Source organism: Euprymna scolopes, chromosome 33, assembly GCF_053919585.1.
Source record: "Euprymna scolopes isolate OS-2025 chromosome 33, ASM5391958v1, whole genome shotgun sequence".
NCBI classification, from domain to species: Eukaryota; Metazoa; Mollusca; class Cephalopoda; order Sepiida; family Sepiolidae; genus Euprymna; species Euprymna scolopes.
Genome location: NC_136514.1, coordinates 18,969,933 through 18,996,055, shown reverse-complemented (window position 1 = coordinate 18,996,055; position 26,123 = coordinate 18,969,933). Strand labels below are relative to the sequence as shown.

At 35.6% G+C, this 26,123-nt stretch overlaps 1 protein-coding gene across 3 annotated transcripts in view; it reads right to left on the bottom strand.

The window, feature by feature from the left end:
- Positions 1–26,123, bottom strand: part of LOC145258161 (uncharacterized) — a 463,400-nt gene that overhangs the window by 286,201 nt on the left and 151,076 nt on the right. For all 3 annotated transcript variants that reach the window (XM_080115963.1, XM_080115964.1, XM_080115965.1), the window contains one exon: positions 4,542–4,666. In XM_080115963.1, coding sequence (XP_079972089.1) covers positions 4,542–4,573 — 32 coding nt within the window. In that variant the 5' untranslated portion in view covers positions 4,574–4,666. The remainder of the gene's footprint in view (positions 1–4,541; positions 4,667–26,123) is intronic.

The following is a 26,123-nucleotide window of genomic DNA, read 5'->3' as shown; positions in this document are numbered from 1 at the left end:
TACGGTATAACTGGAAATATTCTCTCTATCATTAAATCATTTCTCTATGATAGGCTCATAAGAGTAGTGGTTGATGGACAAAAATCAGAGGCCTGCAGTATTAATGCTGGAGTCCATCAAGGGTCAATCCTGGGCCCAACTCTCTTCCTGATCTACATCAATGATCTCCCTAAACACATACTTAAATCATTCGTTGACATCTATGCTGATGACACGACCATCTACAGCAACACATCAAAAGCTGTAAATGACAAAGCTCTCTCTGATTCTCTCTCCTCTGATCTCGAGCGAGTGGTTCAGTGAGGGAAGACGTGGCTGGTTACCTTTAATGCATCTAAAACCAAACTCCTATCTTTACATCATCAACCCTCTGATCCCCATCTCGCATCAATTGAAATGGATGGCTCTCGTCTAGGAGAAGCCCTATGTTTTGACAAGCTTTTGGGCTTGACCTTCACTCCTGATCTGAAATGGAACATGTACATCAAGTCTGTTGCCAAGGTCGCTGGAAAGATGGTGGGATCCTTCTACTGCTCCAGAAGATATCTCACTACTGATGCAATTCTCTATCTATATAAAAGCCAAGTACATCTAAGGATGGAATACTGCTGCCATATCTGGGCAGGAGCTGCTAAAAACAGCCTATCCTGCCTTGACAGAGTACAAAATAGACTTCGTGGCTTAGTGAGGGGATGCCCTTTTCTCTTCCCTGCAACCTCTCTCCCACAGAAGAGACGTTGCAAGCCTGTCTTTGTTTTATCGTTATTTCCATGGCAGGTGCTCGTCTGAACTCCAATCTCTGGTCCCCCACACCAATCTTTTACAAAAAACACCCGTCTAGCTGAATCCACTGTCAAGAACTTTCCCCACTCTTTATCTATGCCTAAATCAAAACGTAGATTCCATGAACAAAGCTTCTTTCTTAGAACTGCACGCCTGTGGAACTCTGCTCTGTCTGTCTGCTTCCCTCCTGACTACAACTTGGATGTCTTCAAGTCCAACGTAAATAAATTCCTGATGAACCGCCCCTTTAAGTAGACACTTTAAATCTCCACACTAACGTACTGTACTTGCAATAACCCTTATCCCTGAGTAGCTTCCGGGCCTTGATAAGTGGTGACCACCTTGTAAAAAAAAAAAATTAAAAAAAAAAATTTAACCTCAATCTCAATGTTGCTTAATTTTGTTGATCTAACGGGGACCAGTGTGTCAACATGATTATGCTGTACACTGTAAAAAGAAAATCATTTTTAAGTGTATCCTGTACCTTTATAAGGCCACCATCCGCCCATGTATGGAGTATTGCTGTCATATTTGGGCTGGTACATCTGCTACTCGTCTCTCGCTCTTTGACAAGGTTCAAAAGATAGTCGCCAGCCTGATAGGCCCTGAACTGGCATCTAAGCTTCAGCCTCTGTCCCATCGACGAAATGTTGCATCCCTCTGCCTATTCTACAAGTATTTTAATGGTGAATACTCTGATGAACTGCAAGCAGTTGTGTCCCCATGATGTAAACACCCTCAACAAACCCGACAGGCAGCTAAATCCCACCCCCACACAGTAGAGATCCCTAGATGTAAAAGATCTTTCTACTCCAGTAGTCTCTTCCCCAGAACAGCTAGACTTTGGAATTCGGTTCCAGGTCCCTGCTTCCCCAACTGTACTGACGTGCAGAAGTTCAAGTGTAACGTGAACCGACATCTTGCTGCCCAAATCCCTACATAGTACCCTAGTAGTTGTTGCCCCTGATAGTAGCCCTCTACACCAAAGGTGAAGATATTAATTTTTTTAGCCAATTTTTCGATATTTGCCGTCTGAAAGGTCGAACTTCACAACAAGACTGTCGAAAGTGTTGGGCAGACATGCAAACATGCATACATACATTTATATATTGGTAACTAAAAATTTTTGACCCGAACCAATGAAAAAGCTTGCCCTATCTCTGAATACCCTTTATGTAAAATTTCAAATGTTTACACCAGAAATTGTCCGAGTAATTTGGTAGAGACCGCAGAGGTCAAATTTTGTTTAATTTTGACCCCTATTATGACCCCTTAAAATTTATTGTTTTGGGCTTAAATCAAGTTATTAAGTTAGATCCATGTCCAAGGGACCTATATCTAAAATTTCAAGTGTTTAGACCCAAAATTGGCGGAGGAGTTTGGTAGAGTTCTCAAAGGTGAAATCGTTGAACTTTGACCCCTTAACAGCCAAATTTCTAGCCGAAAACCGATCACATCGATTTTCCCAAATCTCAGTACCCCGTATATCAAATTTCGAGTCTGTAGACTAAAAATAACAGAGTTATTGCGTAGGGAAATGTAAACAGACAGACAGACACTTTCACTTTTACAGATGCAACAAAATACATACGTATACATAAATATATATGGAAACAATTTTGTGTTTGCTGTAACATTTTTACGCAAATATTGTGCAAGTATAAATCATGTAGAATATCTGCATGAATATAATTACATATAATAGTTAACTAAAGATGATCATCCCATAAGAAAACCGAGAAAAAAAAACTAATAGGGAATTAATCAAAATGAATGTTCAAAAGAATATGCAAATTAATATAAAATATGCAACCCATATATAAGAAAATTTTCTTTTCTTTTTAAATAAATAGAAAAGAGGGTTTTTAATATGAATATCAATACACACAAAAGGAACACGAATTTATACGAGTATATATATATATATATATATATATATATATATATATATATATATATATACATATATATATATATAGAGAGAGAGAGAGGAAGAGAGAGAGAGAGAGATTTTGATAGACTGATAGAGAATAGAACTAACAGAAAGAGAAGGGAGAGATAGATAGAAACAAGATAAGTTCATATGGCTTAGATAGGCACAAACACACCAAGATTTAAACAAACCGAGAAAGTTGTTTGAATGTTTGGTTGAGGAGAGTTGTAAATCGTACACAGACTTTTCTTTGTTTTTCCGTTGTTAATTCGTAAGAAGCAACTAGAATCTCTCGTCTGTAAGAAATAAACTAACAAACGACGAACGTTTACACAAATCGGCAATGTAATTAAAATCTAAATAAAGCGTAGCAGAAAAATTTTGAAAATTAAAAACAAATAAATCTTTCAGTCGACACAGACGGTCAAAGACTCCGTGATTCCAAATCTAGAAATTGTTTGCTTTCTCGAGTTTCACACAAAGAATTTCGTTCCGATAAAGCTTGCTTCAATTGGTCCATTCAGATGATTTGCTTGTATTGTAGAATCTCAAACAAATGTTATTGTTTCGTTAGTGTTTCGTCATCACCAAACAAAACGAAATATTTAAAGAGTGTTTGAATACCATTTCCTGGTTTTCATTCCTTTCTGTTACAAGATTCCACACATCCGTGCGACAGGCTCTGTCCATCAGTCAATTTGATAGTCGATTTTTCAATAACATTTGTCTCCAATTCTGCAATTGAAGCCACAGTAATTCATAACACCATGTTTTCTCTTAGCTGTAAAATACTTGACTATCTGTTCTCCCCAATTTGTCCTTCTTAAAACAGCTGTTCCGCTTAGATGCAAATTAATGCCACGTATAATAAGCCAAACATGTGAAGCACGTTCAAAAAAAAAAAAAAAAAAAATGATTATTGAGAAAAGTATGGACAAACAAACGAAAGAACGGAAGTGAATTACTAGGTCCAATTCCTCCTTTGGTGGGGGACCAAAAAGACATTATGGCCTCCGTTCTGTACTGGGAGACAATCGATACTCCTTGGAAGAGTACATGCGTATGTAATCGTGAAGCAAGGATTGTGCAATCCCTAACCGCACCCTTATTATTAGTCAGCACTGTCTGATTCCAGTTGCAAGAAGTCCAGGACGACTAGAAACAATTCTGAAGTAAACGGAGACCACATACAACGCATTGTATTCCCAAATGGTTCCCCATTCAGTACTGATCAGGCTAAATGCTATTTAACTTCGTTGGTCTAATGGGAACTGGTGTGTCACTGTGATTATGATGAATATATAAAAAGAATCTATCTACAAATCCAAGTTTTTTTGTTTTTTTTTTACCTTTTCCTTCTCCAAGTCCTGAACCTAATATGCCAAACTAATGCGCTGCCGCTTGTGTAAATGGTTTCTTCTATATTACAACTTCCAAAGACATGACCATCATCTATGTCCTAATCAAGTGTGGAGCAGGGACGTGCAGAGGGGGAAAATGCTGCCTCTTTTACTCCTGTTTTAAAAGTACCCTTCTCAGAGGAATGTATCATAAGCCTGTGCTCTACCGATGTCCATTACTATATTTTTGGCGTTTTTTTTCCCTTAAGCATCGTTTTTTTTTCCCCCTTAAGCATCGTTTTTTTTTCCCTTAAGCATGTGCCATGAAAAAGTTTTCTGCATATCATGCTCAAAAGCTACGAAATTCCTATTTGGGTGCTTTTTTTTTTCTTGTTTGTTTTCTTGGAAGCTGAGTATCATATTGAAGGTTCCAGAATGGTTACTTTTGATAAAAAAAAAAAAAAATGAAGGTTTCTGTTACTTACCCGTGTCCTGACATAACAGCAAGAGATGACATTATCACTAGCAACAAAGATGGCGGAAGACATTTTCCCAGAGAAACGTGGCCTTAAAGACACCCATCTTTTGTGCATAATTTAATTTACTCGTTCTGAAAATAAAAAAGAAGACAAAAATAAATTATTATGCAAACAAGAACGTTCACTTAATCTACATGCTCCCACCCCTGTCGGTCCTGGATATGATCTTAAACGATATCCGATGGTGAGGCCCAGCTTGCGGGCTTTGGGGAGTGTGGAGCCACCCTTTAATTACCATTTCTCCCAAGTCCACTCTGACCTGGAGTGGTAGTACCTGTTAGGGTCCCAACTATGGGTTGAATAGAAATCGACTTGAAAACAACAAATATATTCTATTAAAAAATTTTTCTTCAAAATCTTTGGATTTCGGCATTAAATAACCCAAAAAGGGTTGATATGCTGTAAACCAAAAACAAACAACCAACCAACCCACCCACCTCTGTCCCATCACCGTAATGTTGCATCCCTGTGCCTGTTTTTACAAGTATTTTAATTTGAATGTGCTCTGATGAACTCGTATGGCACAATCACGTTGACACACCGGTTCTCGCCAGATCACCAAAGTTAAGCAACGTTGAGCCTGGCCAGTACCAGATGGGTGACCATTTGGGAAGACTAAGCACTGTATGTACCTTCTGTTGAGCGTGGGACCAGCACCCTCACCTTGTAAAAGGAACTCCTCGCTACAAAATCATTTACAAAGTTGTAGATGGTCTATGCCTCTCCAGGGGCTCAAGAGCTATGGTGGCTCTGATGAACTCATTGCACCTGTACACCTTCAACGTACCTATCCCTGATAAACCCGTTTAGCAACAAAATCCCATCCCTTAACTGTAGAGGTTTCTAGATGCCAGAGGGCTTTCTACTCTACTAGTTTCTTTCCTCAGACTGCTAGACTTTGGAATTCCCTCACTGTTTCCCTGACTGTACTGACACCCAGAAGTTTAAATTTAATGTAAACCAGCATTTCACTCATCTCCTTACAAGTCTCCTGTAAACATGGTCCTAAATCATAACCCCTTATGTCCAAGTAGCAATATGGCTTATTTGGGTTTAGTATATATATATATATATATATATATATATATATATATATATATTATGGCAGTAGAGTTTAGTGTCCTAGAAGTACATCCAATGAAACAACGTGTGTCTACCAAAAAGTGCTCAATGAGTAAACAGAGCAGGTATATTAAATTTATTTATACAAATATTGACGGCTACATATGTGCATACATGTTTCTGTAATCACCCGTGCTGGGGAGATTACGTTAGACCAAGAATTACCCTCGAAAATTGACCCAGTATGTACATATGTAGGCATCAATGTTTGTATAAATAAATTATATATATATATATATATATATATATATATATATATATATATATTATAATATAAAGCTGAACGTGTGTGTGTGTGTGTGTGTGTGTGTGTGTCTGGTCACGAATAGGCTCCTATATGGTTGACTATTTTAAAAAACTGATTACATAAAATGATAGAAGATGTATCGAGGATCAGGAATGGGTAAGTTTGATCTGGCACAACGGTGGTTCATAAAAATTGTGGGGTCTGCATTCGCGCCTGGCCCCTAAAGTATGGAAATAAAAAATGAAAAATAAAACGTTTACAAGTGTTTTTTATATAGATGTACATAAGAATACTTTGATAAGTATGTTTCAACTTAAATAGGGATGGTATAATAAAATTGTGGAGTCGGCATTCGTGCCTGTACTTCATGGAAATATGGCACAAAATTTAACAAAGACTTTTCATATCTATTTGCGTAAGTATACTTTGATAATTATGTTTCAGTTTGAAGAAACATGGTATAATAAAATTATGGGGTGTTTGTTCGTGCCTGACCGCCATAGAATGTAAATATGTCACACAGTTTAACAACGTTTTTTAAAAAGGGTGAGGGTTCACAATAACACCTTAACTTTAATCTTAATTCACGTTAGATTTTATTTATTTTTTTTAGTTGAATCATATTGTGGCGAATAAATTCACCTCATAAATTCACATTCTTATTTAAGTGAAAGCCAAAATAAAAAGTCAGAACTTTAGACAATTCTCGACACAAATTTTGCATAACTCTGTCTTTTTTCTTCTCCACTTGCATGTGGCACTCTTTTGGAAATAGATAAATAGATAAATAATAAAAAATAAGAACGTTACTTGTTATCGTGTTAAAAGAAGGAAAAAATCCTGCTCACGTGATTACGTGTCTTTTTAAAAACGTTTACATAACCTTTTATTTTTATTTATATATCTGTTTAAGCTTTTTTTGTCAGTGTACTAGAAGGAATTTAGTTGATTACAACCCTTTCTGCATGTTCTTTACATTACAATAGTACAACCCTGAATCCGATGGCGCAATCCTACACCGTTCAGTACTGTAAAACTGAAACGAAGCTGTTCTGCTTGAAAAGAGCGCCATTTTCTTCTTATTCATATCTATATCGATTCTTTGCTTTAAAAAGCTAAAGTAATTACGTGTTTACTTTTTGAATATCCCATTTTGCTGTTTCTGATTATTTTACTAAAGTAAGTAAAGCTTCATCATTTTTCAAAACTGTTTTTATTTCTTTGTTTTTCGATATTTCATCGATATTATTTAGTAAGAGTGTTTAGCAGAAAAGCCAACAAACGACTACCCAAAAAAATAAATATACAAGAAATAAATGTTACCATAGTCAATAAAAGCTCAGTTCATGTTTTTTTTGTTTTGTAAATAGTTTTTAATGCTCTTTACTTGAAATAATTTCAGCGAACCGAAATTAAAACAAAATTTGAGGCGATTACTACTTAATTTTTATATAAACTACACATGACATAATCGAATATTCCTCAAGCACAAAATAACGGAAAACATTAAAATATGTTTATAAATATTACTTACGTTGATGGAACTCTCTTAAATTGTTAACACAGAATGCTCAGGTGCCCCTCCTTCAAATTGAAAACGCTGCCATTTTGATTTTTTTTAAACCGGTTCATGAATTAAAAAAAAAAAAAAAATATTTTTTACAAACTACTTAAAAATACAAACCAATGAATTTTTCTACCATAAAAGTAACTTTTATCGACTATGGTAACATTCATTTCTTGTATATATTATTATATATATAACATTTTCTCTTTGTAAACATCATTTTGTTGGTAACTCTTGGCTACGAATAGAAACAAAGTTGACATAAAAAAATATATTTTCGCGAAAATTATCTTTACTTTCATCATGTTTTGCTTAGGGTAAAATTTTTGAGTATCAAAACCTATCTCTTTACAACCCCCTCCTTTTCATAACCTATCATACTTTCATCAATCACAGTCCATTTTCTGTAGGCTGTTTTTGAACCCAGTCAACGACGGGTACTTCTGCTAGTATATATATATATATATAACCTGCTCGTTATGCTTGAACTCTGTTCATTACAGTTCAGACCTCTCTTGGACCTCCATACCGCCTGGCACTGTCGAAAAGAAGAAACAAAAATGAATAAATCCAACTCAGATTTTCTTTCTTAAAACAAAAGGCATTTATTACTATTACTTTCCAAACAATGCTTCTTGTTTTTTTTAACTGTTCATTTCGTCTTACATAGGATTAACAAAACCATGCCACCTCAACACCAGCTTAAAAGTATCTTGTGGCCACTGCAGGGCCACACGTCCATCTCAGCTAAATTTTTCTTTCTTCTCTTGGGACCACATGCCAGTCACAGTAGCTGTTCTTGACTTTACACATCCATCTTTTGTGGTGCAAACTGTTCTTCTCTTTAACCATGTGGTGTCCTTTTCCTCTCTTTTTTTTTTCTCACATATTAAGTGCACACACATCCTAATTTCCATATGCGCTTTTTCAACTACTGCTGCTAATATCTTTGAAAGCCAGTTAGCCTTCTGCTCCTGCTGATATTTTCTTATGCTCTCATACACACTCTGTTACACACACACACATACGCACACACACACATACACACGCACACACACACATGCAGAAGTTTAAATATAATGTGAATAGATACCTTGCTCAGATCCTTACATAGTTCACAGTCCCACTGGTCTGCTTCCCGGGTGATTACAATATCGTTACCTTCAAGTCCAATGTTAACAAATATTTGTGTTCCCTTAAAAAAAAAAAATCAAAATTCTACCCAATCTACACCATTAACGATTACTACCCTACCACTTTACATTCATTAACCCCTATCCTCGAGTGGACTTCAGGTCTTGATAAAAGGTGACTCCTTTGTAAAAAATAAAATAAAAAAATAACGTTTCAGTTAATGTAACCTCCTACCTTCTTCAGGTGTATCTTGCCGAACTTGCATGAGATTTCAAACAGAACGTTTTAATTAGCATGCCATGCAAGCCATGACAATTAGCATGTCAGCCATGTAATTAGCATGCCTGGTCAGCCATGATTAGGTAGAAGTCCTATGTAAGTCACAATTGTCTTTTAAGTATCGCCCACACCGAGGATTGAACCTTCAACCCCCAGAAGAGTGTAATTTGCAACTGAATTTTACCAAGTACTTTATCTGCAAGGACTGTGGCATAACAGATAGAGTACTTGGTAAATTCAGTTCAAAGGTATCTGAATTTTCATGGAAAAGATTCCATTTCTTTTTTATCCTCTTTGTGTAAAACTAAATTAAACTGAATGTATCCCACATTACGACCCCTCACATGTAGCAGTTGTATTTCGAAAGTTCATAATGATCGATTAACTAGTTTAGGAGTGAATCCTGTTCATGCAAGTACATAAACATGTACACATAACTTTATATAAATAGAAATAATATTGACCATCATTCAATCCCCGGGCAACACCAGGTCACCCTGCTAGTAACTTTATATAAATAGAACTAATAAAAACTAAAACTGAAATTTTTGAAGTCAAGCAGTCAATAGCGAATGGGCCAGCTATTTTATTTACACTCTCCGATTTTCGTGGATCTGGGATTAAGATATTATCTGGGGACTTTTCTCGGATAGCTGGTATCATGGTCAAGAGCTTCCCACCTGCAGGATCCATTATCACAGGACTGATTCTCTGCAGATTACAACAGTGTGGCGTACAAATCCAATGTCAACAAATTCATCCATCCATTCATTGAGCCCCTGGAGGGCCATAGGCCATCTATAACTTTTTGTAGATGTTTTTGTAGTGAGGAGTTCTTTTTACAGGGTGAGGGTGCTGACCCCACGCCCAACCTTCCCAGGAGGTACATACAGTGCCTAGCCTTCCCAAATGGTCATCCATTTGGTACTGGCCAGGCTCAACGTTGCTTAACTTCAGTGATCTGGTGATAACCGGTATGTCAGCGTGATTGTGATGTATCAATGTCAACAATACTTGTTATAAACGGTCCCATCTATCTATATATAAAAGCGAAAATGTGTGTATGTATGTATGTTCGCTTTATGTGTATGTCCAAGAAAGGCTTTTTCCGAGAAGCGGTCAGTCGGCTAACAACTTCTTAAAACTTTTTAGATCACATATAAATCATAATATCTACGAGTTAACAACGGAGGTCGCCTGTCTATCTAATTTGCTCGACCTCGAAAAAATAAATATTCAACACTTTTCGCTCGCCGCATGTGGATTAGGCTTTTTCATATAATAAAAGCGACACTAGTTCTGGCAGTATTTTTCCGGTTGCGATCGCCGGAAATGTCCGAAAGCAATCAGATTTGATCAATGTGGAAATATTTTCCTTATATCAGACAATTGCTATTCAATTTGGACAATCCCCTTTTCATGGGGAGTTGGTCCCCCCCCCAACATCTTGGGAAAATAAAAATAAAAAAAGCGTTCCCGCAGTAAATGAAATACAACCCTGCAGTCAAAGTTGACCTTATTAAGTCTTTAAAACGTGCACCTGCCAATTCTAAATAGTTAAATAAATTCAAACGTGTTTCCGTTAGTATGTCATGGTGATCCAATGGTTAACGTTGCACATTTTTTTTCACACTTTAATTTCCAACTTTGCCTCAAGAGTTCAGGTTCGATCCTCATACTTACCTACCAAAACTTTTTTTTTTATTTTTGCCAAATAGGTATCATTTTAAAGCTCCAACCGTCGCCCGACAAATATCGAAAAATTGGCCAAAAACATGAATTCCTTCACCCTAAAATCATCAGTTTTGTACAGGGAAGGGTGCCGAAAAAATCGTTCCTTCATTTTCTCTGCTCCTGCTACTACAACAATGATGTCATGTTTGACCTAGAAAACGTTGACGTTAGTTTCAACCACCTGCAAGTGTTTTTAAAGGTTTAATCTTATCTGTTATTAAGCGTATGTCTCTTTGGTGTAGGGGTAACGTGTCGGGCATTTTTTTTTTTTTCACTTTTTCCTCTTTTACATCTTTTTTTCCTTTTTTTTACGTTTTTTTTTTTTCCTTTTTTTTACGTTTGTTCGCTGTTTTGCTTTGTTTTGGTTTTTCCAATTTTTCTTAACATCGTGTTTTTTTTAATAATATTAAAACAGGGTCACACTCTCCTACATACACCCCCCCAAACACCCGGGAAACGCTGGGTACCCCCGCTAGTAAGTAATAAAATTTACTTCATATCATTGATTGCTTCTCATTGTTCGGCTGACATTTCTATCTCATTGAGTGGCTCTTAGCCTTGATAAATGATGACTGAACTGTAAAAACAAAACGACAACGATTTAAAAGTGTTACATATGTGAAAGCCTAGGTCAATAGCGATTAAATCAGGTAGTATAAAGTTTAACATAGGCACAATGAGTGCAGGTTATGATGACACTAAACTTGCAAATCAGAGATGAAATCATAGATAGGTTTAACGCACAGGCAGTAGGTCAAACGAGGTAGACACAACGTTAGGTGGTCAGGTAGAGTGTATCCGTGTTGCAATATTTCAGGAGATACTTCCCTTTGTTAGGTGTGTGTTTATAATTCAATAACTTGAGTTTTATTTCTTCCGCCCGTCACACCAATAATTTCCTGGGTAGGGTTAACACTTTTGTCCAAACTTCCAACTTCTGTACACGTAACGCACCTTCTCTCAACTCCCAACGTACTTCTGCTAATTCAACTTATTTCTTCGAAATCCAACTTCAAAATGAACGACCTTCTAAAAAATCAACCCCCTTTTATCTCCAACCAGGAGCATCTCATTTGCATATCGGGTGGTCACATTGCAGGCATATAAAGAGATAAGGCAGCCATTTTTGCTTCTTTCTTCTTCATTCATTTCATTCCACGACCGACCCGTTGAATTATGCACACGTGCTAATTAGGTAAGTCGCACGTTTCCCAACAGTGTTCGACTTGTATATTTGTATTGTTCTGGTATCGGAAGGGTCCCAGGTTCAGATACTAGTGATTTTTCACTACGGGCACACGGAAACCGTTTCCATGCTTCATCACAACGTTAGCACAGCATTTAACTTCATGGGGAAGAAAAAAGAGAACTAAGTGATCTTTAATCTCCAAAGATTTTTTTTTTTTTTTTTGGCTTTTCTTTTAACTTTTATGTCTTTGATGAAAATTCATTAGCAAAATAAACATGTCCACGTTTCTTAATGTCTTCTGAATCAGCGTCGATTGGATGCGAATACACTTGACTTTTAAAGATGACCTCTACTGACCATTATGACTTTGAAGAAGATGAAAAAACAAAACAAAAAAAAACAAGCAAACAAACAAAAGGGATAATTCTCTTTTGTAGAGGTTCAGCTGGGATCTTAACAGATTCATTGCCAACAACATTCGATCAGCATAGAACAAAGAGCGAAAGATCAAAGACTTGCATAAAGAAGAAAATAGAAAGCTCTTCTATTGTTCTATTACCCTCCCCCGTATTTTATTATTCTGTTTCTTTTGTTTCGACCCATTAATACCAAAACGGAAAGACTAAATCCTTCACAAAAATATAAACATAAAAAAATGCCTCCAAAAAGATGCAACACCACCACAACCACTACCATCATAGAGGTGACGGTGGCTAAGTGGTTAGCGGCACAGACTGACAACCTGGATGTGAAAAGTTCAAATCCAGTTTGTGCCACAGAAACACTTTCGCTTATGGATGTTTTGGTAAATGCGTGTTTGCACCTCTATCGAATAATTAATTGATAGTCGAATACATAGTCGCCGGTTGTCGTAGAGGATTCATTTCTCATCATACGTCACAATCCGCGAAGAAGACATCTCAAAATGACGATTTTTTTTATTATCGTTTAATTCATGCAGTACCAATTTATCTTTTTTTTTTTTTTTTTACTTCCCAATTTGCTTTAAATAGGGAACGACCTTTGAGTGGTCGATCTCGAGTTCAACAGCAACTTCTCGTGTGGTTTTGCGAGGATCAACTTCAATTAAGGGTTTCAAATGTTCGTTATCAACCGCAGTCGACCGGCTGCGATCGTCTTCATCTTCGAGGCTCTCGTAACTATTGCAAAATTTCTTGAACCATCGTTATACCACACGATAGTTATTGGTTCCTGGGTCAAACGCATCATTGATATCATGAGCTGTCTCGGCAGCTTTTCGGCCTAGTTTGAACTGGAACAAGAAAATCGTATGGATTTGAATTTTATCCATGCTGTTGAAAAGCCTGCAAAAAAAAAAAAAAAAATGAATGAAGAGATTGAGAACGGTAATGAATAACACGGTTCGATAGAACGAGAATCGCGCTTCAAAATAATATATAACTTGGCTATATATATCAATGAATTAATTCAGAAATCATATATAAAAGTAACATATGTGAGAAAACGATATTGTTTTTTGCACCAACAAATTGTATATTACAATAGAAAAATGCGAACATGAAAAATAATACGGTTAAGTTTAAACATGGAAAAAGTAAAGGACTAAATGATTATATAATGTTATAAATTGAATTAAAAAGATCTTAATGCTGCAATATTTAAAGCTATAAATTTATTATATTTTTTACTAGAAGATCTTGTCCTTTTCTTTTCCAGTTTTAATAACTGGTCCTTTACTTTTCCATGTTTAAGCTTAACCATATTACTTTTCATGCTCGCATTTTTCTTTAGTAGTCCATGATTTTTCTAGGCTTTTAGTAAATTCACTTGTTCTTTGGTTAATTTCAGTCTTATTTTTTTTTTTGCCCCCATAAACAAAACATACAAATATGTAATAAAAAGGTACACCACTCGTCTGCTGTCAATAAAATACCCCCCAATTATCTCCCTTTCATTCTTTCATTCTCACTGTTTGACTTTTTACTTCTCTTTTCGTGCGAGCGGTGAATTGGTAGCAAGAGTAGTCGCTGAAACGGCATGGTTGCTATGGAAACCGGTCATAAAAACGTCGCTCGCCTCCTTACGTTGTTTTTTTTACGATTTTGAACACCAGAAAATTCATCATAACTTTTGTTTTACTGAACGAAAATTGAAATTTTTTTTTTCATAATATAGCTGAGAAGGTGATCTATAAACTGTAATAATTGTTTTAAATTTGGTCGAAAAATGAGTGAGTGATGAAGCTTTAAAGCAGTTCTTAAGCATATATTCAAACACGCTAGTGTTTGAATGATTGATATATATATATATATATATATATATATATATATATATATATATATATAGCGTGTCCAGGGGTGATGAAAAAAATCCAATAAAGTGCTCGATCGTAGATGTGAGAGCTGAAGAGACAATATTTATTATGACACTATATATACATATTTCAAGGTCGTACCATTGGTTTCGATACACGAAAACGCCGAAGAGATTATACCGATTTTCCACAGTATATTATTACTGTTTTCGGTGTATCGAAACCAATGGTACGACCTTGAAATATGTATATATAGTGTCATAATAAATATTGTGTGTATATATATATATATATATATATATATATATATATATATATATATATATATATATATATATATATATTATTTTTTTATTGCATTTTCACCCCAAACAAGGCACATTGCCACTTTGTTGTAGGGGGCTACTATCAGGGACATAAGCATCAGGGGTATTGTGTAGGAAGTTGGGCAGCAAGATGTCGGTTCATGTTACACTTGGACTTCTGCATGTCAGTACAGTCGGGGAAGCAGGGACCCGGAAGGGAATTCCAAAGTCTAGCTGTTCTGGGGAAGAAACTACTGGAGTAGAAGGCTCTCTTACATCTAGGGATCTCTACTGTGGGGTGGGATTTAGCTGCTTGTCGGATTTATCGGGGCTACCTACGTCGAGGGGGCACAAGTGCTTGCAGTTCGTCAGAGCATTCACTGTTAAAGTACTTGTAGAACAGGCAGAGGGATGCTACATTTCGTCGATGGGACAGAGGCTGAAGTTTAGCTAACAGTCCAGGACCTATCAGATTGGCGACTCTCTTTTGAACCTTGTGTAGGAGCGAGAGACTACTGGCAGATGCATCAGCCGAAATATGACAACAATACTCCATGCATGAGTGAATGGTGGCCTTATAGAGGTATAGGATACTTTCAGGCGTTAATAGCTTTCTAGCACGGTAGAGAGAACCCACCTTCTTCGCAGCGATCCTGGCAATGTTCTCAATGTATTTGTTCCAACTCATATTAAACAAACGTTGTTAAAGAAATCAGAGAGCTTCCATTTAATTAGACCAATTTTATTTTTTCAATTTTTCTGATATTTTTAGTGTATAGATCTAAAGAATTAATGTAGGTTCCATATGTAGTTCGAAGTTGGCCGCGGTGGTGCTTCTTGTCTTTTCAAGAAGTTGGCACCACCGCAGCCAATTCTGAGCTAAACATGGAACCTATATTAATTCTTTAGATGTTCACACTAAAATGATCAGAAAAATTGAAAAAATAAAATTGGTCTAATTAAATGGAAGCTCTCTGTTTTCTTTGACAACGTTTGTTTTAATGTAATCCTAAATATGGCATGCACAATATATATATATATATATACTAGCAGGGCTACCCGGCGTTGCCCGGGACCGTATAAACAATGAAAAAACAAAAGCAGATATTGAACATATGTTTTATTCTTTGGGGAGAGGAATCTTTCATCTCAAGTTTTAGCGTTACAAACAAACATTTGTCTTTTATATATATAGATAATGACAGGTTTTTTGGGGGCCCCCCTCGAAGATAACTGATCAGTTGACCAACTTCTAGTGGTCCGTTTGACGTGAAATTTCGATATTTGTCATCCGGGTGATGGGGCTTCGATATGATACCAAATTTGTCAAGTTTGGTTCCGTCTTTCAAAAGTTTTAGCGTTACAAACAAACATACATACATACACACAGACGTTTGGCTTTTATATATATAGACTAGCGGGGGTACCCGGCGTTGCCCGGGTGTTTGTAGGTATATGTGGTGTTAAATAAAAAAGAACCCGGGGGGGGGGGGTAGGATCGAACGCGAACCCCTGAGGCGAAGTTTGAAAATAAAATCGGCCAGCCAGAATGAGTTAGTGAAAGATGTTTGAATTTATTTAAGTAAGAACCAAATTGACAGGTGCGCGCCCGGGAGTCGTCGAGCGTGACAACGACAACGACGACGACGACAACGACGTTAGTTTGTTTGTTATAAGCGAAGTAAAAAAAGAAAACAACGCTAACACTTAAGCGGGAAAAAACACAACAAAAAATAACGTAAGGCAAATGAACGATGAAAACAGAAAAACGAACATGTGAAAAATGGCTTAAATAAGCCTGTTTCGATATTAAAATTTAAAAAATCGGTGGGTACTCGGGTGTTTTTGGGTGTGTGGTCGGGGGTGGATAAGCGAAGTAAAAAAAAAAACCCGTATATACATACACACAGACGTTTGGCTTTTATATATATAGAAGATATATATATATATATATATATTATATATATATATATATATTTGTAGTCATCGATATACAGTCCTGTTTCGTAGTATCACAACTCATCAGTGCCGCTAGACTAGCATCTCTCCCAAGCCAAGGATTGAATATTACTACCTAAAAAATTTACAGTTTTCTAGTGTAACTTTTAAGGGTCATTTTAGCGACCCCCCCCTCACATATAGATAGATAGCAAGATAGATAGGTAGATAGATAGATATTGTGAGAATATATATGTATATAGCGAGGATACATATATATATATATATATATATATATATATATATATATATATATATTTGTAGTCATCGACATACAGTCCTGTTTCGTTGTATCATAACTCATCAGTGTCGCTAGACTAGCATTTCTCCCAAGCCAAGGATTGAACCTAGAACCGTCATGTTGACAGTCGGCAGTTCTATCACTCGACCATGGAAGCGATATAACCTCGCCGAATGTCTATTTTAAACAAACATCCGTCCACCACTTTTATAGTGCTCAAACCGCCTGTTTATAAACAAACAAACAAACAACGAGCTTCACATTTTTCAGCCAATTAATATAATATATATATATATATATATATATACTAGCAGACCGCCCAGCATTGGCTGGTCATAAAATATGCTTAAATATGATATTTTGATTAATGCAGATTTCGTATTTGTTATTATATGGGTCCCGGGTGTTTGTAGGTGTAAAAGAAAAAAAAAGTGTTTCGAACCCGTGACGAACTCAAAGACGGAAAAGAAAGTGAAAGAAAACGCGAGATCTTACTGTGATGCTACAAAGCCATAGGTAGTGAAAAGCATTGAAATTTAGCGATTTCAATCAAAAAGTTGACTAGCAGAAACGAACGTCGGCTGGAGGCCAGTTCAGCGAACGTTCGTTTCTTCCCCACGATGTTGGGAAAACCAGCTCCCCCCCAAAAAGGGAGTGTCCAAATGAATAGTAATTGTCTGATATGAGTGGTTTCCCCCAGATTGATCAAAACTGATTGCTTTCTGGACGTCCCGGCACGAAAGGCCGGGAAGCTGTCTTCACTTTCGATTCACTTTTATATGAAAAAAACGAACAAACACATGAGAGGAAGGAATAGCCTGAGTTTTGTAAAAGTCGATGTAAATAAATGTAGATACGATGTGTATTCACAAATCGTAGATATTATAATCTAAGGAGTATATAAAAAGTTCTAAAGAATAGTACCCCCCCTCCTCGAGAACCCCTGCAGAAAAAGCCTTTGCTGGACATACAAAAACGTGTGTGGCCATTTTGTCTTTTATGTATATATATATATATATATATATATATATATATATATATATATATGATTTAAAAAGTTTAAAAAAAAACAAAGACTTACTCGTGTGCCACCACGAAGAATCAAAACCAAAACGTTTAGCTTATGGTTTACTTTTACTTTTTCCTATGACGTCAATCCCTGAACTATGAAGACATGTTTTACTGCAAATTAAAACATTAACCAAAAGCTATTACGTTATGCATGCATATTCGTAATGCCGTTGTTTAACCTTCACCAGGCAAATTCCATTTTTTTAAAATTTTCACTTTTGTACCAATTTTTCCCGGCTAAAATCCAAATATAAAGTTTTTCATAGTTCAATTATCCTATAAGTTTTATGCCTGTAGACGAAAAACTGACAGAGGAGTTTGATAGGCAAAGAGGTTTATGTTTACTATAAACATTTTATGCAAATATTACGCAAGTATAAATCATGTAGAATATCTGCATGAATATAATTACATGTAATGGTTAACTAAAGATGATCATCCTATAAGAAAACTGAAAAAACTAATAGGGAATTTATTAAAATGAATGTTTAAAAGAATATTAAAATTAGCTAGATCTTTTGTAGATGAATGCAATTCCATGACCCATATATAACAAAGTTGTATTTTCTTTTTAAATAAATAGAAAAAAAAAGGGGTTTTAATATGAATATCAATACATAAAAAAAAATTTATAGGAGTATATATATATCTAAGTGAGATTGTATGTTGTTTGTGTGTGAGAACACTTCTCAACCTATATACTCAACGAATTTTTAATCTACAGGCTTAAAATATAGGTTAGTTAGGCATGTAGAAAACTTTGTAATAGATTTTCATCCGGAAAAAAAGGGGGCTTCCAACAGGTCAAAAGTGACAAATTGGTACATGGGAGTAATCAGATTTTTATCTAATTTTGCTAACTGTTTCATGAATGCGCATGCATGAATGGTTCACATTACAGATTCCTTATGTTAAGTATAAGTAGGTTTGAAAACACTTTTTAAAGAGTATGTCATGCTGGCCGAATGGTTATCGTACTTGACTCACTGTTTTTAGGTTTTGGTTCGATATCAGCTCGAGTATTTTTTGCTTTACTTACAAGAAACTAGCTGTTTAGAAAAAAAACATAATACTCATGCATGTACATGTCTTAGTGTCTGTATTAATTAAAATATAATATTTATGCATATTTTACGTCCGGGCAATACCGGACGACCTGCTAATATGTATATATATATATATTATAGGGAGGGGGACTCCTTCAGTCCTTAACAAACTATGGATACCCACAAAGGGGTTCCTGCACGTGAAATTTTTGTGGCAGGAAGTGCGCAATCTCCAACCACATCTTTCCTGAGTCAACATTGTTAAATACCAGTGGCAAGTGAAGTATATGTTCAGGACGACTAGAAATAAATGCCGAAATAATCGGAGAGCACATACAATGCCTAGAATTTCCAAATGGTCATCCATCTGGTACTAACCGAGCTCAACGTTGCTTAACTTCGATGATATGACAAGAACAGGTGTGTCAACGCGATTATGCCATATATATATATATATATATATATATATGGTGTAAATAAAGAATTTGGCGAAATTAATACAAAGGTCAAAAAGGTCATTAACTAGCTGCGAAAGAGCTCTCTCTCTCCTAAAAAAAAAAAAAAAAAAAAAAATGGGCGACTGCAACCGGTTGTATCTTCACACTCTAGCATGTCATCACGATGACAAACACCAAAAGATGTCGAAAGATTTAACATGGAGGGGGTTAGAAACTTAGAATTAGGGTTAGGAGGGAAAATGTTGATCACGGCAATTTTTGATACTCAGCCGCTGATCAGGTTTGAAAAAGAGGATTATTAGGCTGTTTCAATGAATAAATAAAAACAAGATGCTGTTATTCCTTGTTTTTCTGCGGCTAGTCAGCTGGTGTTTGTCTGCCTTCTTACCACTGGTGAGACTGGGACACCAGTGGAGTTGGAGAGTTCACTCACTGGCAGGAGACATGAGCCGGGTACCACCACCAGAACCCAGTAAAGGTACCGTTAAAATCACTCCTGATCCGGAGTTCACTCTTCCATGCACACAGAGGTCGTTATGTGTGCAAATGACCAGCTACAGAAGGGGGGGGGCATCTTGGTGCTCTGTCAGCGGTCTTCAACCAGGCTCTTTGCGACCCTCGCACGCATCTCCCAAATTGTTATCATCTTGGAAGGACCATCACCCACTCCCCAAACTTCTTATTCCCCGTTTTTTTTTCTTTTCTCTCCCATTTAGATCTCGCTACCACTTAGAGATTTGCCTGCTTGTTTTAGGTTCAAAATAAACCGGAAAACAGTGAGCGGTCTAGTATTTAGTGGGGGAGAAAACAAAAACAAAAGAGTTGATTAGTAAAATCCTCCCAACCCTTTCTACTCTCCAATGAAATTGTTGTATACAGACATTTATTTTCAATAAAATTCTTTAGACATTTCGGAAATCATAAGTAGGACGGCCTCTGGAGTAAATGTGGTATTATGGTCATGTTAAGAGCAGAATAGACATTTTTTAGCTATGGTAATCAAGACTGGTTATCTACACTCATTTTCCTCACACTTTTAAATGACTTTATACCTAATTTGTTCAAAATGTGTATCTTTTAATATTTTTTGCAAACAAATATTAGTGTAAGAATACTTATATTCAACTTATAACGCTTAAATATTAGTATAAATAAACAAGTGCAAGAATTTTCTTAAACATTTTGGGAATATTCTTAACTAGGATGACCTTTAGAGTAAATGTCGTATTGTAGTGACTGAGATGATTCTATCCAAGAATAGGATAGTCAAGTTTGTTACATTATATGAAGGATAACCAATGAGATCGATTTTGATCACATTTTTGATGGCCTTGTGCTTAACTTGTTTCATTGTATTTGTCTTTTTTTTTTTTTTTACCTTATAGCAAATAAATAGCTCAAAGTGCAGTATCCGTTCTGTCCTCGGTCAGAGAGGAAATCCTTCATGACTGGGGAATTTTTTTATTTTTACTCCATCCAGAAGGCCTCTTTTTGGACAGCAGAATAAGCCCCACAGAATCGAATATACAACATGTATGATCAAGATTTGAAAATATGGGGTACTTTCAATAAATTTCCAGATTTTTTTTGTACAGACATTTAAAATTGTCATAGACTCTTGAGAATTCAGTATGTTATTGTTATACATCTTATGAGCTGACTGACCAATTTTGATATTTTCAGGTTAAAATGAACAGTTACAACAGGAATTGGAAGACTTCCTAATAAAGCCTGATGGTCGCAGCTGGTGAATTTCAAAATGCAATCTGGCTGTGAGAACACTTTAGAAGAACGCAATAAAATTCTGTTTTAAACTTGAAAAAATGCCACAGAAACGTATGGAATGCTTCAGACTGCTTTTGGACCATCTTGCATGAATCGAGCATCAGTTTTTGAGTGGCATAAGATATTCAAGGAAGGCACAGAGTCTGTTAGGAATGATGAGAGGTTTGGGAAGAGTAAAGAGTCAGAACACCTGATTTGATAGGCCAAATAAAGAATTTCATGGATAAGGACTGTTGTATGTCTATAGAGACAATAAGTGCACATTTTGATGTTAGTGTGGGAACTGTACACACAATTATTTGCAAGGTACAGAAGATGTGAAAGATTTGCACACAGTGTCCCAAGGGTACTCCATACTTGTCACAGACTAATCGTCTAAGATGGTCCTCAAGACAGTTCCTTCCTACCTCCTTATAGTCCAGATCTTGCTCCCTGTGACTTTTTTTTATTCCCTAAGCTCAAGGAAAACCTTAGAAGCTGTTGTTATGAGACAATTGAGGAGATGAAAGAGGCTGTGACGAGGGTCATTAACCTGTTCACAAGAGAACTTCCATGGGGCCTTCCAGTTGTTGATACGGTACAAGTGCATTGCAGCCGGAGGAGATTACTTCGAAGGGGACTAGAGTTTCATGTGTGTACTATCAATAAAAGTGCCCTTATGAAAAAAGTCTAGAAACTTATTTAAGGCATCTCGTACATATATATATACTGTGTGTGCTGAATCAAGACTTCAAGACAAGGTGTTGATGGCAACAAAAAGTGTATTTCATTTTATGTTACAATTGTTTCAATGTCTAGTTCGACAATTTCAAGCATTATATCGCTTGAAAATTTTCAAAAACCATCATTTCTTCAGACTTTATTAAACACACTTTAGGCAATGTAGCATTTTTTGAATAGAAAGAAAAAAAATGCGGGGGGGGGGGGCCCTAACGGGAAAAGCACGCGAGAAACATTTATCTGTGTGTTTGCGGGTGAGTTTGTTCCCTATGGACTCCGAAACGATTTGGCTGTAGACGAGAAATAAACAAACCGATTTTGAATTTTAAAACAGCAATCCAAATTATGCAAGCATAAAATAAGTCAAATCGAATGTGATGATTGTTTAAAACAAAATCTTCCACTGCTGATATCAATAATAAAATAATAAATAATTATTGATTTTAAATTAACAGTAAATCTAAAATCTATACATCAACCCCTACAAGTATGTTTTTACGTTTGAGAAAATATCTGCACATTTAACATGTGTTTTTTTTTTGTTTTTTTTTGTTTTGTTTACGGTAATCGGGAAAGAACAACTGTATAGTTAAATATTTAAAGATTTATAAAGAATCGGAATCGGTAATTGTATCAGAATCGGGGAAAAATGCAGATATTGTCCCATCTCTAATAAACATCTAAAATCATGTCGCCTGTGAGAAAAGAAAGATTCTTTCCTAAAATTATCCATATGGAGAACAATACTGCGGGACTGCTTCCCAGTTGACTACAAGATGGTCGTTTTCAAGTCTAATGTAAACAAAGTTTATAACATCATCAATAATCATTGCTGTATTGTTTCACGTTCAACCTGATAAATTCGTTTATCCTTATCTTCAATGGGCCCTTGAGTCTTGATAAGCGATAACTAAAAACGTATGCAAATGATAAACTTTTTAATGGTCCCTGAGAGTAATGGAATTAAGGGGTGAATTCAAAGCTCCAAAATTGTATCTATTTTATAGGAGTCACCTCACCCCACCCCACACAACACGTGCACTTTCCAATCTATCCTGCAATTTTCCCTCTTCCCTCAGATTCTAAAAGCTAGAAACACCACTCCTCAGTCGGGCCAAGATTTCAAGATGTAATTTAGTTAATAATTGGTTAAGTATAATTCAGGAGAGATAACTTGGATATGAGATCTCCTGTAGCAGATGTCTCCCTGGTTTTTGCGTCCACTTTTCTCGCTCACATGCCTCTATTCCGAATTCATAGCAGTGAGCCAACATTCAGTGGACCTGTTTGTTTGTTTTTAAGATGGATATAATAATAATCACTTGACAATTACCAAACGAGCAGAGAAAACACCCACACCCCTCCATCCGTGAACATATTTTACAACCAGGCAGCTACTTTACTGGCTAAAAATCTAATCCAATTTGTTCCACAGTTCCGAATTTCCTATATATCAAGTTTCTGTAAAACCAAAAACTGGCAGAGTAGTTTAGTAGAGATTGTTCCATACACACACAGAGATAATGTCTCTCTCTCTCTCTCTCTATATATATATATATATATATATAATGAATGAATGAAAAAAGTCTATTTTCCAAATTTTATGATGTTGACCATCTTACAAATTATTCCGTTCATTAAGTTGACGCTTACAATTCTTGTCAGTATCTGTTTTGTAGCACAAAATCAATCACTTAATTATTATATTTTAATTTCTTTTTGACGGATTGATTGTTGCTATTTCTTCTGATGAGTTAAGGGCAAAATAGATTCATTGATTGATATAATAATTAAGTGATTTACTTTGTGCTAGGAAGAGATACTGTCAAGAATTGTAAGTGTCAACTTAATTAAAAGAATAAATTGTAAGATGGTCAACATCATGAAATTCGGAATATAGACTTTTGTCATTCATTCATTATATGCTCTGTAATTACATTGAGCTTCTTAAAATAAGAACTGGTATCTATAAAAAGGAAATATAAGTGAATAAAGAATATTTCCACAGAAATATATATATATATATATATATATATATATATATAAATATAAATATATATATATATATATATATATATATATAAATGTAAATGTTGGTTCGTTCGGAATTAATTGTCTAAAAAACCACTGGACGGATGGCTTCCACGTTTTGGTATAATATGTTTACTATATCCATGTGTGTTTTTATATATTTCTTTTTAATTATAACATTATACTTAATTTTTCTATGATAAATAGCTGGAATTCTTTGTACCGAGAGACCATTTTTTTTTTATTTAGGGACAATTATTTATTACCGCTTCCTGTCACGTGACCAGTGTTACAATTTAGTGGTTTTCCTGCTTTATCTGGAGATTTCGGTTACAATCTAGCGGGAAATTCTAGAAAATCTGGAGGTATTTGGCACCCACACACCCGCATTAGATTATTAAAAAATAAAGAAAAGCGCTTGAAAATATTCAATGTAAGTAAAAAAAAGTAGCATTTATTGCCTTTGGTAACAATTATTTATTGATTATTTGTTTTGTTTTTCACCTTTTTTTCGACTAACCATTCTTAAATCTCACTATAAAATCGATTTTTCCAAGTACATCTTAGGTGGGGGGGGGGATTCCAACCTCCGAAGTTTGGGTTTGTATTACTGTACACATAGATTCGAAAAAGTTGTCAAAAAACAAATATATAACAAATAAATGTTATCAAAGGCAAGATAAGTTACTTTTCTGCCAAACTCGATATTTAAATTAACCACACGTGGTCTCAAAATGAATGACGACGCTCAAAGTGTATACACATTTTGACTCCTCCCTTTACTTAAAAATTCACCAAAAATCAGGAAATTAACGAATTTTAATGAAAATTGCAGTATTTTTCAAATAATGATCGCAGAATATAATGAACTAATTATTTTTACTTAACTCTTAGTGAAAATGTTTTATTTTGTTTAAACAAAAAATACCTTTACTAAAGTTATGGTTTTCAGTAGTAAATAAAAAACGCAAGAATTTATTTTTGCTTTTTTTAAAGCATCGTAATTTGTAACAATAAAAAATAATTTTTACAGTAACATTACGAAAAAAGCCCTTAAAGTCCGTATTAATGTATTCGATATAACTCGAAGAAAAATGAATTATCGGATACTATTCAGGAAATTAAAGATTCAATTAGATTCTTATTTCAGTCACCTAAATTATTTAGGGTGAAATGAGTTTAGGAATTTATAGCCAAACCTAAATATTTTTTTTTTGGTAAATATCCAGATACGCTACTACAGAACACCGACCACTCTAATTTGTCTTTTTTTTGGGGGTGGGGGACAAATATATAACAAATAAATGTTATCAAAGGCAAGGTAAGTTACTTTTCTGCCAAACTGGATATATTTTTCGTGTTTTTATTCAATGTAACATATTTATTCAACTCGAAAAACATACAGTGTTTACCGATGTATTTGAAAATTCAAGATGGCGTCTCACACCCTCTTTAACACCGTAAGTTTGGAAAAAGGTGTTATAAATAAAAAACTATACAAAATACTATTAAGAACCCGCCGAATATATGTCAACCTATGTCACAGTAACATATATTGAGTGAGTTTTTAACAGTATTTTATCCGGTTTTTTATTTATAACATCTTTTCCCAAACTTACCGTGTTAAAGAGAGAATCAGACTCCATCTTGACCATTACTCCTGATCTTAAATGGAACACGTACATCAAATCTGTTGCCAAGGCCGCTGGAAAAATGGTGGGATCTTTCTATCGATCCAGTAGATATCTCACTGCTGATGCAATTCTCTATCTATATAAGAGCCAGGTACGTCCAAGGATGGAATACTGTTGCCACATCTGGGCAGGAGCTGCTAGAAAGGACTTGTCCTGCCTTGATAGAGTTCAAAATAGACTTCGTGGCCTCGTAGGAGATGTCCTTTTCTCTTCCTTGCAACCTCTATCTCACAGAAGAGATGTTGCGAGTTTGTCTCTGATGTGTCGTTATTTTCATGGAAAGTGTTCGACTGAGCTTCAATCTATGGTCCCCCTCGCAAAACTTTCACAAGAAACACTCGTCTAGCTGTAAACACTATCAATAATTCCCCCACTCTTTATCTGTGCCTAAACCTAAATGTAGATTCCATGAACAAAGCTTTTTTATTAGAACTGCACGCCTGTGGAATTGTCTTCCGTTTTCCTGCTTTCCGGCTGACTACAATATGGTTGTCTTCAAGTCTAACGTAAATAAGTTCTTGATGAGCCGTTCCATATAAGTTATCAAATTTAACAAATTTTCATTACTAATGATTATTATATTGTCCAATTTCTACTGTACATTCTTTAAC